This window comes from Erinaceus europaeus, chromosome 15, assembly GCF_950295315.1.
Source record: "Erinaceus europaeus chromosome 15, mEriEur2.1, whole genome shotgun sequence".
Classification (NCBI taxonomy): Eukaryota; Metazoa; Chordata; class Mammalia; order Eulipotyphla; family Erinaceidae; genus Erinaceus; species Erinaceus europaeus.
The window spans coordinates 5,868,557-5,881,592 of NC_080176.1; the positions used below are offsets into that span (position 1 = coordinate 5,868,557).

General features: G+C 55.8%; 1 protein-coding gene across 1 annotated transcript; it reads right to left on the minus strand.

Annotated features, from left to right (window-relative positions):
• Positions 1-1,368: 1,368 nt before the first annotated feature.
• JPT2 (Jupiter microtubule associated homolog 2) lies at positions 1,369-12,581 on the minus strand. Its single transcript, XM_007528009.3, has 5 exons — positions 12,453-12,581; positions 9,682-9,830; positions 4,038-4,180; positions 2,669-2,717; positions 1,369-2,058 (listed from the first exon to the last, which is right to left on the minus strand). The coding sequence occupies exons 1-5, from the start codon at positions 12,491-12,493 to the stop codon at positions 1,892-1,894; spliced, it is 549 nt and encodes a 182-aa protein (XP_007528071.1). The 5' UTR covers positions 12,494-12,581; the 3' UTR covers positions 1,369-1,891.
• Between the last annotated feature and the right edge of the window lie 455 nt (positions 12,582-13,036).

Here is a 13,036-nt window from a genome sequence, read left to right on the forward strand (position 1 = left end):
TGGAAGAAGGCACACAGGCAGAGAGCATGACTGCAAAGTTTAATTCAACAACTACACCCACATCTGCCTCCTAAAAAGCCAACTCCTGTGAGACGCGAAAATAAACAAATGTTCCTATAAAATCACTGCTGATGTCCAGCACCCGTTGGCTGGTTGCTACAGCTCCAGGAGAGAGTTGGCACCAGACATGTTTTAAGGCGCGACAGACGGACGGGGCGTGTATCTGCAGCAGGGCTCAAACATTCCCCTGCCTTCCCCGCACCCGCAGGCGCCCCCAGAATGGAGGATGCCGGCCCAGCACAAGCCTCCCCGGGCTCCTGAGAGGCCTCCCCCAGCTAACAGACCACTGGCTCCCATGGCAGGACTGTGGTTCCAGCTCATCTTTCACTCACTCCCCACCCCAGGAATCACTGCCAGTGGAGGACAGAACCAGAAAGCGTTTCAAGTGGCTGAGGGGAGGTCGAGGCCACAGAGGCCGCCCGCGTCACGGCTCATCTTACCAACCCAACCCAATTTGGAGCAGACAAATCATTGCTCTGTACGTTGCAAAAAGTTTCAAGTGTGTTTGGTCCTAACCAGCTGACCATACTTTGGACACTCCTTATGGGGGGAAAAATGCCCTGAACCCCAAGCTTCCTGACCTGAGCTGCAAGCCACCAGCCACTGGGAGGAAACAGGTAAAGCTGGCCAGGCACAAGCAACCCTAGGGAAAGGGTCTTTGGCTGAAAAAGCCCCAGGCTGCCACCCCTGACTCCATGAGCTGTGGAGCCTGGAGGGTGGTCTTGGAGGCACTTCGGTGGTTAGGCCAGTGTCACTGAGGGGTTGTTTTCCTAATCTTTAATAGTGACGAGGAGTCTCTATTATGCCAACAGCTCTACCACCCAGGCCTCCTGAGTCCAATGCCACGGGGCAGAACAGGAGCCTGTGTGCCAGACTTCTCATCTGGAAAATGTGGGATCAGCCAGGGGAGACTTTCTATGACTCAATCTCTTAGCTAAGGGGATTAATCTCTAAGTGTCTCTTGAAGCTGTGACTGGCCCAGAGGAAGGATGGCCTGAGCAGCTGACTCCTGGGGGTGGGTGTGTCTGTGTGTATGTCAGAACCCCACCAGAATTGCTTTTGCAAAGCTGGCACTTCAGAGAAGCTCTTAAGATTTTATGAAAGGATTCAAGTCCTTAAGTTTCAGGCAGAGGACTTAATAATCGAGCTATTAAAGCTGCTAAGTCTTACAGAAGTCCCTAGCCTGGAGAGAAGTGAACAGGGTGGAGAGCAGAGAGCTGGACTTCAGGCAGGTAAGAAGAGGGAGTAAGTCATAGACAACAACCTGTGAGGAAGGGGGAGTTCTGCATGAGAGCTGGTCGCGGCTGTGATGGTAGGTGGGCGCCAGGCACCTCAGAGGGCACAAACTTCAGACTGACTGAGAAAGCCTTTGTGGTTTGCTGACGGCTGCTGAGATGAAGCAGGCAGTGTGCCAGGGCTGCAGTGACCAGGCTGGGCCTTAGCAGCAGTGTCAGGAACGAAGCATGAAGGCAGAGGCATTAGGTCAGAGGGACGAGGTGATGTATCACCCTGGGCACTAGTGTTTGGCCTGTGCCTCATTCCTCCAGCCCAGCGCCCCGAAGGATACTTAGGTTTGCCGTGTGTGTGTCCCTGATGCCCTGTGAATGGGGAGATAGACAGGAAGACACCCCCCCCCAGTCCCAGAGTCCTTTGCACACGTGGAGTTGAGGACGAGCATAGATGCTGGGGGTCCCATCGGCCTGTGGACGGCCAGGAGTGGAGCACCTGCCTGGGCCAAGGGCTGGAGAGACCCTCTCCTGGCGCTGCAGCTCTGGGTGCAGGAGGCTGAGAGCGGGAAGTCCTGTCGGGTGGGGGTGTGGGCGGCCGAGGCTCAGTAGAAGGAGAGGCTGGACTTGCCGCCGGGCGGGTTCAGGACCTTGTTGTGTGAGCGCGGCCGTGGCCCCAGCCGGGGCTCATGACGGTCCACATCAGGTGGGGCCACATCTCTGGAGCCTCCCTTCTCGGCCGGCCCTTCTCCAGGCACGGTACTCGGTGTAGCTGTGGAGAAAGACAGGATGTGAGAGCCACTGGGCTCTAAGTCAAAGCAGCAGGGAAGGAGGGAGGGCTGCTGGCAGGTGACACACAGAGCCGCTGTTTCTGTGCTTCGTAGCCTGCACGCTAGGGCTCCTGCCACCCTAACTAGAAAGGTGTCTAAAAGGAAGGCTGAACTCACAGGCCAGGCTTCCTGCAGGCCCAATAAGGACGGGTCCCCCTGAGGGACAGGGTGGCTCAGAGGCAGAACCAGAGGAGCTGGGAGTGGGAGTCTCACAGTGACTCCTCCAGAGGACAGAGGACACCCCCGCCCCACCCCCTTGGTCTTTCTCCCTTCCTTTCTTTCTTTTCCCAAGCACTGCTCAGCTCTGGTTTATGGTGATGCAGAGACTTGAACCTGGAATTTGGGAGCTTCAGGCATGAGTCTCTTTGAATAACCATTAGGCTATGTACCCTGCCCCCTCCTCCCTTCTCAGCACCTCCTTCTCCTCAAGCTCAGCACAGGCCAGCTTCAGAAGCCAAGGCAAGTGAGGAGTGTCTCGGTAACAGGGTGGGTTTCCCAGACAGGAGCTTCCTGAACTTGGGTGTGTGTGTGTGGGGGTGAGAACAAGCTCACCTCTGAGGTTGGCTTTTGGGTCTTCTCCTTCACACATGAACACGTGGTCCTGCAAGGGAGAGGCTGGGTCAATACCCACTCCACCCTCCCGCGCCCGAGCAAGAATGGCCGGAGTGCCCCAGATCAGGAAAAAAACAGACAAACAAAAAACACTCCACCCACTAAAACATGTCTTAAAAAAAGGAGGGGCGGCATAATCGGCTAACAGAATCGCTACAACTAGCAGCCCGTGAAGGTTCACGCACGCCACGCAGTGTGCGCCAGAAAGCATTTCTGCCAGCGGCTAGAGTGCTGGGCGCAAGCAGGAAGACCCAAATTCACCCGCGGCTCAAGAAGTGCCTGAGTGCTGCTTCGACTCTAGCTCTAGCTAGCTCTCTCACGTTAATAAAGGTCAGATGTGTTAAATCACTAATAAAATATTTACAAATAAAAATAAAATAAAGAACACTTTTTTTTTTTGGTCTCCAGGGTTATCGATGCGGCTCAGTGCCTGCACTATGAATCCACTGCTCCTGGAGGCCATGTTGCCCCTGTTGTTGGATAGGACAGAAATGGAGAGAGAAGGGGAAGACAGAGAGAGGGAGAGAAAGACAGACACCTGCAGACCTGCTTCACTGCCTGTGAAGTGACTCCCCTGCAGGTGGGGAGCCGGAGGCTCAAATTGGGATCCTTGTGTACCATGTGCGCTTAACCCACTGTGCTACTCCTTTGCTTTTTTTTTTTAATATTTATTTATTCCTTTTTGTTGCCCTTGTTTTATTATTGTTGTTATTGATGCCATTGTTGTTGGATAGGACAGAGAGAAATGGAGAGAGAAGGGGAAGACAGAGAGGGGGAGAGAAAGATAAGACACCTGCAGACCTGCTTCACCACCTGTGAAGCGATTCCCCTGCAGGTGGGGAGCTGGGGGCTTGAACCGGGATCCTTATGCGGGTCCTTGCGCTTTGCGCCACGTGCACTTAACCCGCTGCGCTACCGCCCGACTCCCTGTTTTGATTTTTTAAACTATATCCCTGCTCAGCTCTGGCTAATGGTGGTGTAGGGATTGGACCTGGGACCTTGGAGCCTCAGGCATGAAAGTCTTTTTGCATAACCATTATGCTAGCTTTCCCCACTCCCCCCTTTTTAAGGATTTACTTGTGAGGTACCAAGTTCAACCCCCTGGCCCATGGGGGTGGCACCCTCTGTGGTGGTGTGGTGGGCACTCAGGCTGCTATGTGTTCTTGGGTGACTCAGGACCATGAGACACAATGACTAGAGACTGCCATCGTCTCCAGCATCACACCACTCCTGCCTCAGAGCCCTCCAGAGCTCTCAGCTCAGCTTCACTCTTTCCTGCTCCCTCTCTGTTGTCTGACTTGGCCTGTACCTTGGGTTTGTTCGGGTGTGCTGAGGGCGCTGTGGCAGTGACTGGGGACCCGAAGATGTCACTGGTCTTCCCACCAGGCGGGTTCAGACGATGGCGAGTCTGCACCGGTGTGGACTCATCGAAGATGCCACTTCCTTTGCCCCCTGTGGGGAGGAGTAGAGACTGTGAGCAGCAGCCCACCTGCCCTGCCCTGCCAGGCAAGCTTAAGCCCTGTCCTTACCGGGCCAGCTGGCAGGCCCAGAATCCGCTGGGGGAGAGGGGTGGGTGCCGCAGGAGAGGTGGGAGCTGGGAACAGGCATGTGAATCCCGAGTCCCTCTAGAATTTCACCCCGAACGTCTCCCACTTGCCTTGCCTGACCTCTTCCCTGAACCCAGACTACATTCTGCAGCGGACCAAGAGCAAACCATGGCTACACTTGCCAGTCAGGACTGAATTTCCTTTGGGCCTCATCAGAGACAAACCGTACCCTGGAAAGTGACATTTTTAAAGTCATTTTTTGACCTCATTCTAGCTGGAACTGCCAGCAACGACTCGAGGAGTCAGCCAGTCACAGACGGCTGCCAGCTTTGTTGCCAATGGGCAGGGAGATGTCAAAGTGTGGGGTGAGGAACCCCAACACCCAAGGACTAGCACTCTCCTAGGACAGTGCCCCTAGCATCCCAGCTGCCCACCACAAGCACCGTGCCCTGTACAGACCGACAAGGAAATGGTCCCAGTGGACAGCCAAGTGAACTCGGGAGAGTCCCAGGTGGACAATGGCGTCAAGTGCTTGTATCGGACATGGGAACTCCACACCCTACCCACAGAAAGGCGTCAGTGACGGAGGCCAAGGTCGTAGTGCAAGAAATGTGAAAGATGGAGTGCCAGGGTTCAAGACAGTGTAATGTGCTTTTATTAAAAGAAGTTTTGGGGAGTCGGGCGGTGGCGCAGTGGGTTAAGCGCACGTGGCGCAAAGCGCAGGGACCGGCGTAAGGATCCCGGTTCAAGCCCCTGGCTCCCCACCTTCAGGGGAGTCGCTTCACAGGCGGTGAAGCAGGTGTCTATCTTTCTCTCCCCCTCTCTGTCTTCCCCTCCTCTCTCCATTTCTCTCTGTCCTATCCAACAACAAAGCAACGTCAACAATGGCAATAATAACCGCAACGAGGCTGCAACAACTAGGGCAACAAAAGGGGAAAAATGGCCTCCAGGAGCGGTGGATTCATGGTGCAGGCACTGAGCCCAGCAATAACCCTGGAGGAAAAAAAAAAAAAAGAAGTTTTGGGGAGTCGGTGGTAGCTCAGTGGGTTAAGCGCACGTGGCGCAAAACACAAGGACCGGCATAAAGATCCCAGTTCAAGCCCCCGGCTTTCCACCTGCAGGGGAGTCGCTTCATAGGCGGTGAAGCAGGTCTGCAGGTGTCTATCTTTCTCTCCCCTCCTCTCTCCATTTCTCTCTGTCCTATCTAACAATGACGACATCAATAACAACAATAACTACAGCAATAAAACGAGGGCAGCAAAAGGGAATATATATATATATATATATACATATATATATATATATAAAGTTTTGAGGTGGCTGAGCAATAGCACAGCGGGTTAAGCGCACATGGAGCGTAGCGCAAGGACTGGCATAAGGATCCTGGTTTGAGCCCCCGGCTCCCCACCTGCAGGGGGGTTCCTTTACAAGTGGTGAAGCAGGTCTGCAGGTGTCTGTCTTTCATTCTTCCCCCCTGGCTTCCCCTCCTCTCTTGATTTCTCTCTGTCCTGTACAACAACAATAACAATAAGGACAACAAAATGGAAAAAATGACCTTCAGGAGCGGCGTATTCATAGTGCAGACACTGAGCCCTAGCAAGAACCCTGAAGGCAAAAGAAAAACAAACAAACAAAAACCGGCAGCCCACAAGGTGGTGCAAGTGGGTAAAGCACCAGATTCTGGAGCATGAGGTCCTGAATTCAAGTCCTCAGCGGTGCATGAACCAGAGTGATGCTCTCTCCCTCCCCGCTACAACCTATTTCCCTCTCATGAAACTCGATTTTTTTTTAAAAAAAATATTTATTTATTTATTTATTTTTACCAGAGCACTGCTCAGCTCTACTTTATGGTGGGGTGGGGGACTGAACCTGGAACATTAGAGGCTCAGGCATGAGACTCTATTTGTGTAACCATTATGCTGCCTCCCACACACTGAAAAAATTTTAAATAAAGGAGTTTTGAACTCTGGGGGGAGGGAGATAGCTCTTGTGGTGGAGGTTGGGACAGGGACAGGGGGAGTGGGGGCTCCCAGGATGGTGGACGGTGTTGTGGTGTCTCTCTGTTCCTGTGTCTGGTCTGTCTGGCCCTCACTCCTCTTTTTCCAAAAATAAAGAATAAAAAATTGGGCCAGGGAGGAGATTCAGCGTCTTCATGCACAGGGCCCTTCCGGGGCTGATCCCTAGCACTGGATTTCAAACCCAGTGGGCTGGGTCTTGGGCACAAGCCAGGTTTGAGGCCAGCCCCTGACACACTATGTTGGTACTGAGTTCTTTCTCTGTGTCTACCTGAATAAAAAGAGTCAGCCCAGTGGTTTTTTGAACTGAGCACTTTTGTTTTAAGCTGGGAAGTTCAAATCAGAGACGTTCCTAAGAACCTAACACCTGCAACATGGAAGCTGCCCAGGCTGTGCAGACCTCCACCAGTGCTTCTCCTCAGGCCCCAGGCCGCTCCCCACAGGAATGCGCTGGAAACCCACACCTGCACTTCACCTTCGCCTGACTACACAGCGTGGGCCTGACTCACAGCATTCTGCCTGGGGACTCAGTTCTCAAGAGGAGGTGCTCTGTTCCCTTCCAGGGCACTGGGCACCCAGCTATGCCGGCAGAGTGTGACTTTGGCTCGGGCACTTTGTGTGCCTCACACCCACCCCAGAGTGTCCCAAATGGGCACACCAATCCTTGGCTTCCTTGAAACTCAGTTTCCCCCTGCACCTGGGGTTAGGAGAGGGGCCATATGTTCTGCCAGGCTGGAGCCTCAGCACCACACAGGTTAGTAAGGCACCTGAGAAAGCTCTTGTGGTGTGGTGTCTCACTCTACCACCTGGAGCAGTGCAACTGTACACACTCAAGGTCCTGGCTAGGAGAACAAAAAAAGGGGCTGGCAAGAAAGGCTGCCTGCTCTGCCAAGCCTGTGGCCAGGGCCGAGCCCAGCCCGCACCGCACCGCACTGCACTGGAGGGAAATTGGGTGCGGTGGTCTTTCCCTCTTCTCCTACTTTTCTTTTCTATTTATTTATTTTTTGCCTCCAGGATTATCACTAGGACTTGGTGCCTTCACTATAAATCCATTGCTCCTGGAGGCTATTTTTCCCTTCTGTTGCTCTTATTGTTTATCATTGTTGTTATTGGTGTTGGATAGGACAGAGAGAAATCGAGAGAGGAGGGAAGACAGAGGTGGGAGAGAAAGATAGACACCTGCAGACCTGCTTCACTGTTTGTGAAGCAACTCCCCTGCAGGTGGGGAACTGGGGGCTCGAACTGGGATCCTTACGCCAGTCCTTGTGCTTTGTGCCACATATGCTTAACCCACTGTGCTACCGCCTGGCCCCCTTCTTTTTTCTTTTTATTTAATTATTATTTTTTTAACCAGAGCACTGTTCAGCTCTGGTTTATGGTGGTGTGGGGGACTCTGGAGCCTCAGGTATAAGAGTCTGTTTGCATAACCATTATGGTATCTACCCTCCGCCCTCTTTTTTATTTTAATGAGACTCAGAGAGAAACCAGAGCAGGCTGCTCAGAGTTAAACCTGGGACCTAGGAGCCTCAGGCATGAAAGTACTTTGTAGAGCCATCATACTGTCTCCCCAGACCTGTTCTTCTTATTTATTTATCAATGAGAGAGAGGGAGAGAAAAGCAGAACATCACTATGTCACCTCCAGGGCTACCATGTCCTTTTTTAGACAGACACAGTAAAGCATCGAGAGAGAGAGAGAGAGAGAGAGAGAGAGAGAGAGAGGGGGGGGGGGGGGAACTTTAAAGGGACCACAGTACTGAAGTTTCCTTCAGTGTGGTAGGGGCCAGGCTCAAACATGGCTCAAGTACATACCAACGCAGCACCCTAACCAGTGAGCTATTTTACCAGCCTGTGATGTCGAGTTTTTTTTTTTCTTTCTGAAAAAGCCCAAAGCAGTGCTACTTCAGTGACTAAAATAAAACCCAGGGGAGAGAACCCGTGGGGTCCACGTAACAATCCTGGGGACATGTCAGCGTGGTTCTGTGCTGCTCTCACTCAGGTCCTCCAAGGCTGAACACAGCAGGGCTGAGCACAGGCCCCACGGTGGCCACAGCGCCAGCCTTCCCTCAGGAGCTCCTCATAGATGGTTTTCAAAGAGCACTGAGGGAAAATGAGTAAGACAACAAAAAATCAAAAGCCAAGAGCACTCTGTAGGACCAAAACCAAGGCCTTGAGATGCGGGGAAGTGACACCGGGAGTCACAGGGCTGCCATGTGACTGTACCATGTGACTTAGCACAGCACAGCAGCTTTCCGGGGCAAGAACAGACTGGTGGCTGCTAGAGATCTGTGGGGTGCCAGACCTGCTCCTCCTGGTCATGCCCCTGGATCTGAGAGACAAAGGCCACTGGCGCCAGGCCCCTGCTTCTGCACTGTAACAAGCGCCAGGCCCTGCTTCTGCACTGTAACAAGCGCCAGGCCCTGCTTCTGCACTGTAACAAGCGCCAGGCCCCTGCTTCTGCACTGTAACAAGCGCCAGGCCTCTGCTTCTGCACTGTAACAAGCGCCAGGCCTCTGCTTCTGCACTGTAACAAGCACCAGGCCCCTGCTTCTGCACTGTAACAAGCGCCAGGCCTCTGCTTCTGCACTGTAACAAGCGCCAGGCCCCTGCTTCTGCACTGTAACAAGCACCAGGCCTCTGCTTCTGCACTGTAACAAGCGCCAGGCCTCTGCTTCTGCACTGTAACAAGCGCCAGGCCCCTGCTTCTGCACTGTAACAAGCACCAGGCCTCTGCTTCTGCACTGTAACAAGCGCCAGGCCCCTGCTTCTGCACTGTAACAAGCGCCAAGCCCTGCTTCTGCACTGTAACAAGCGCCAGGCCCTGCTTCTGCACTGTAACAAGCGCCAGGCCTCTGCTTCTGCACTGTAACAAGCGCCAGGCCTCTGCTTCTGCACTGTAACAAGCGCCAGGCCCTGCTTCTGCACTGTAACAAGCGCCAGGCCCTGCTTCTGCACTGTAACAAGCGCCAGGCCTCTGCTTCTGCACTGTAACAAGCGCCAGGCCCCTGCTTCTGCACTGTAACAAGCGCCAATATGTCCCAAAGCACTCTGGCCGCATGCCTTGGGCAGGCCGAAGGGTGCCGAGCTCTCTCCAGCTGTAGCCCCGGAGAGAAGCTAAGGCCTCAGCTGCAGCCTTCGCTCCACTCTAGAGCTTCAGCCCCGCGGACAAGCCCACCAGGGCGCCAGACACATGCACTTGGAGTCTGGGAGGCGCGGGGGAGAGTCCTCAAAGCTCGGTTGACAGAAGGGAGTATTCTCGAGTGTTCTCGCATATCACAACAGGAGAAGGAGATTAGGACAAAGTTTCCTTCCAGCTCAGAAAGGCGCCCCCATTCGACCTAAGGCAGACAGGGGGACGAGGACCACAGCTGGGTGTGTGCAGTGGGGCCATACCTGGGGGGTTGGTCCTTTTGGGGATGCTCTGAGGTTCATCTGTTGGCCCGAAGATGTTAGACGCCATCCTATTGGGCCTGCAGGAAGGAGCAGCTTCTTCTGGCCCTCCAAAGAGGTCACTGGACTCTCCACCTGGGGGCTTCATGGCCCTGCAAGCAAAGCAGATGTGAGTCCCTCGGGCCCTGTGCTGTTTGTACCAAAGCCGACATGGGGCTACTTGTCCACCTCCCCTACCCTCCAACACAGGCGTGCTTCCCTGAAAAGCCACAGCCTGCAAAGCGACTGCTCGAAGACTGGTGAGCAGCATGCCACTCCAGGGAGAGACGTCTCCCAGAGGAAGGAGAGACAGAGAACCAAACACCCTGCCCTGGGTCATGAAGGAAGCAGCAGCTGGCGGGGCACTCAGAGGGCGCCCTGGTCCAGGCCAGGGTGGTGGGGAAGGCGGGCACCGAGCTGGCTTCTGCTGCTGCCCAGCTGCTGAGCCTGGCTCTGGCGGGCAGCTGGCCAAGCTCGAGGCCCTGCCCACTCACATGTGGAGGGAATGGTGGGTCTCAGCCTGAGCAAACCTCTGTGGGAGAGGGCAGCTGCCATTAGCAACCCAAGGAAGGGAAACTCAGATACCCCGTGGGTTCTTGAGTTCTGTTTTCCTTAGGAAGCCAACAGAGGGGAGCAACAGGGTCGGGCAGCAGTGCACCTGGTAGAGCGTGTAGAGCACCAAGTGCAAGGAACTAGGTTCAAGCCCCTGGGCCCCAGCTTCAGGGGGGAAGCTTCATGAGCAGTGAAGCAGCACTGCAGGTCTCTCTCTCCCCCCGTTTCCGCCTTCCCTTTAATTTCAATCAACAGAAAGGGAAAAGTGGCTGCCAGGAGCAATGGACTCACTGTGCAGGCACCAAGCCCCAGTGATAACTCTGGTGGCAAAAAAGTAAACAAACAAACAAAGCAGAGCCCAGGAGTAGCTCCTCCGAGACAACTTCCTCCAAGAAGGCAGCAGAGTTGGCAGAGCAGACTGCCCGACAGGGTCTTGGGCAACAGGGCTGAGCGTTCACCTCAGCAACAAGGATGGTCACAGCCACAGCCACAGCTCACAGCCACAGGCACAACTCACAGCCACAGTCACAGCTCACAGCCACAGCTCACAGCCACAGCTCACGGCCACAGCCCACGGCCACAGCTCACGGCCACAGCTCACGGCCATAGCTCACAGCCACAGCTCACAGCCACAGCTCACAGCCACAGCTCACAGCCACAGCTCACAGCTCACAGCCACAGCCACAGCTCACAGTCACAGCTCACAGCCACAGCTCATAGCTCACAGCTCATAGCTCACAGCCACAGCTCACAGCCACAGCTCACAGCTCACAGCTCACAGCCACAGCTCACAGCCACAGCTCATAGCTCACAGCTCACAGCCACAGCCCACGCGGCCCTTACAGTCAGGAGCAGCTGCACTGGGACACAGAGGGGTGGGACAGTGGCCGAGAGCTGACCTTCCAGGCAGGTCAGTGTCTACTCTCCTTATAACTCTCCATGCCAGACTGCTTCACTGACAAAAGTGGGCAAGTGCGCTCAGGGTAAGGTGACAAGAAAGGTCACAGGAACCAGGTGGGGTGATGCTGCCCTCCCCAGGAGCCAGCCCAACCCTCAGCAAGAAGAGGTGGAAGGGCACTCAGGGAAGCAGCCCCCTGCCCAACACTCCCAAGCCCTGAATGTCAGGTGGGTGCCTGGGCACAGAGCTCCTGGGCAAGTTCCTAGAGATGAACTGTCAACTGGAGACTGCCTCTTTCTCCTTTCCTTTTGCAGAGACTGGTTTCTGTCTGTTACAGATGAGTTTCACCCAAGATGGAGGAGAGGCCACAGCACTCCTCTGGTACCTGCAGGGGCCTCAGGCATGCAAGTCAGATGCTCGCAGCAGTGGAGAGACTCCCTGACTCACCTTCTACTTTTATTCCGTCTTTTAAGAACACCTCTCATCAAACCCCCGGCTCCCACCTGCAGGGGGAAAGCTTCATAAACAGTGAAGCAGAGCTGCACGAGTATCTCTCTCTCTCTCTTCCCCTCCCCTTATTATCATTTTTAATAAGTAAGCAAATAAAAGCATCCCCAGAAAGGCCAGCTCTGCAGTTAGGAGGCAGCAGGACGTCTGTCCCTTACCCGGTGCCAGGCGGCGCAGGCAAGGAGGGAGCAAGCCTGGTGGCTGGTACAGCGTTGCCCAGCGAGGTGGGGGTGCAGAGCAGCGCAACCAGGCCCCAGGCCCCTCTGCATCACTAGGGAGGCAGGGACAAGGGTCCAAGGGTGAATGACCATCACTGGACACTGAGCCTGTTTCCCAATTCACCACGGTCTTGCGCAGCGCTGAGGGGCTCCCCTCAGGGTGCGGCTGGGCTGCGGGCTCCGGAAGCGCTCTCCTGGCCACCTCCCGAGGCCCGACCGGCTCCTGGGGCCAAGGCACGGGGCAACCGCCCCTGGCATCGCCCACCTGGCGGCCACGCCCACAAGGCCCACAAAGCCCCCAGCCTCGCCCACCTCCGCCCACCTGGCGCCCCTGGTCCGCACCCACGCTCACCTGGCGCCCCAAGCCTCCAGTCTGACTCACCTGGCGCCCCAAGCCTCCAGTCTGGCTCACCTGGAGCTCCAAGTCCCCCCTCTTGTTCACCTGGCTCTCCAGGCCCCTAGTCCCACTCACGTGGCGGCCCAAGCCACCAGTCTGCTCACCTGGAGCCCCCGGCCCCCAGCTCGCTCACTTAGAACCCCAGGCCTCCGGCTACACTCACCTGGAGCCCGCCGGCCCTGCGCCTCCGGCGTCCTGGAACATGTCGCCCGTTCTGCCGCCGGTGCCGCCGCACCTCCCGCCGGCCCGCGCAGCCCGAGGCCCGCCCACCTGTGCTCATTGGACATCGCCGCAGCCAGTCACGTGTCCCCACCTATTGCGGCGCCGACATCGGCTCCGCCCTCAAGGAGAAAAGAGCTGCGAAGGTGCCGTGCTCACAAGTGATTGGAGGCAACAGCCGCCGCTCACGGCGTCGGGCGTCCCCATTGGGCAGAAGTCCCGCAGGGGGCAGTCGTCTCTGAAAGAGAGGAGGCGCGGGCAGTCTGCGGAACACGTGTGGACCCCGCCCCCCGGGGCGCTTCCGGGAGCGCCTGGGACCGGAAAGGGGAACCAGAGCACTTAGGGTGCTACCGGAAGGGGGCAGGGACCAGGCAGTGGGGGGGGAGGGACATAGGGTGGCTACTGGACAGCGGAGGGAAGAGAGAGGGGCACGCCGGGGGGCGGCACCGGGGAACAAAGGCTGGCAGGCACTGCTCTTTTGTGCAGCAGACCCGCGTGGGGGCCTGATTCTGAGCGACAGTTGGATCC

Bases quoted from the DNA above. Each gene is read 5' to 3' on its own strand.
- JPT2 (XM_007528009.3), bottom strand. From the start codon at position 12,493: ATGTTCCAGGACGCCGGAGGCGCAGGGCCGGCGGGCTCCAG. The intron at 9,831-12,452 runs GTGAGTGTAGCC...CTTTGCTTGCAG, and splicing joins GCAGGGCCGGCGGGCTCCAG to GGCCATGAAGCCCCCAGGTG. The intron at 4,181-9,681 runs GTATGGCCCCAC...TCCTCCCCACAG, and splicing joins CAAAAGGACCAACCCCCCAG to GGGGCAAAGGAAGTGGCATC.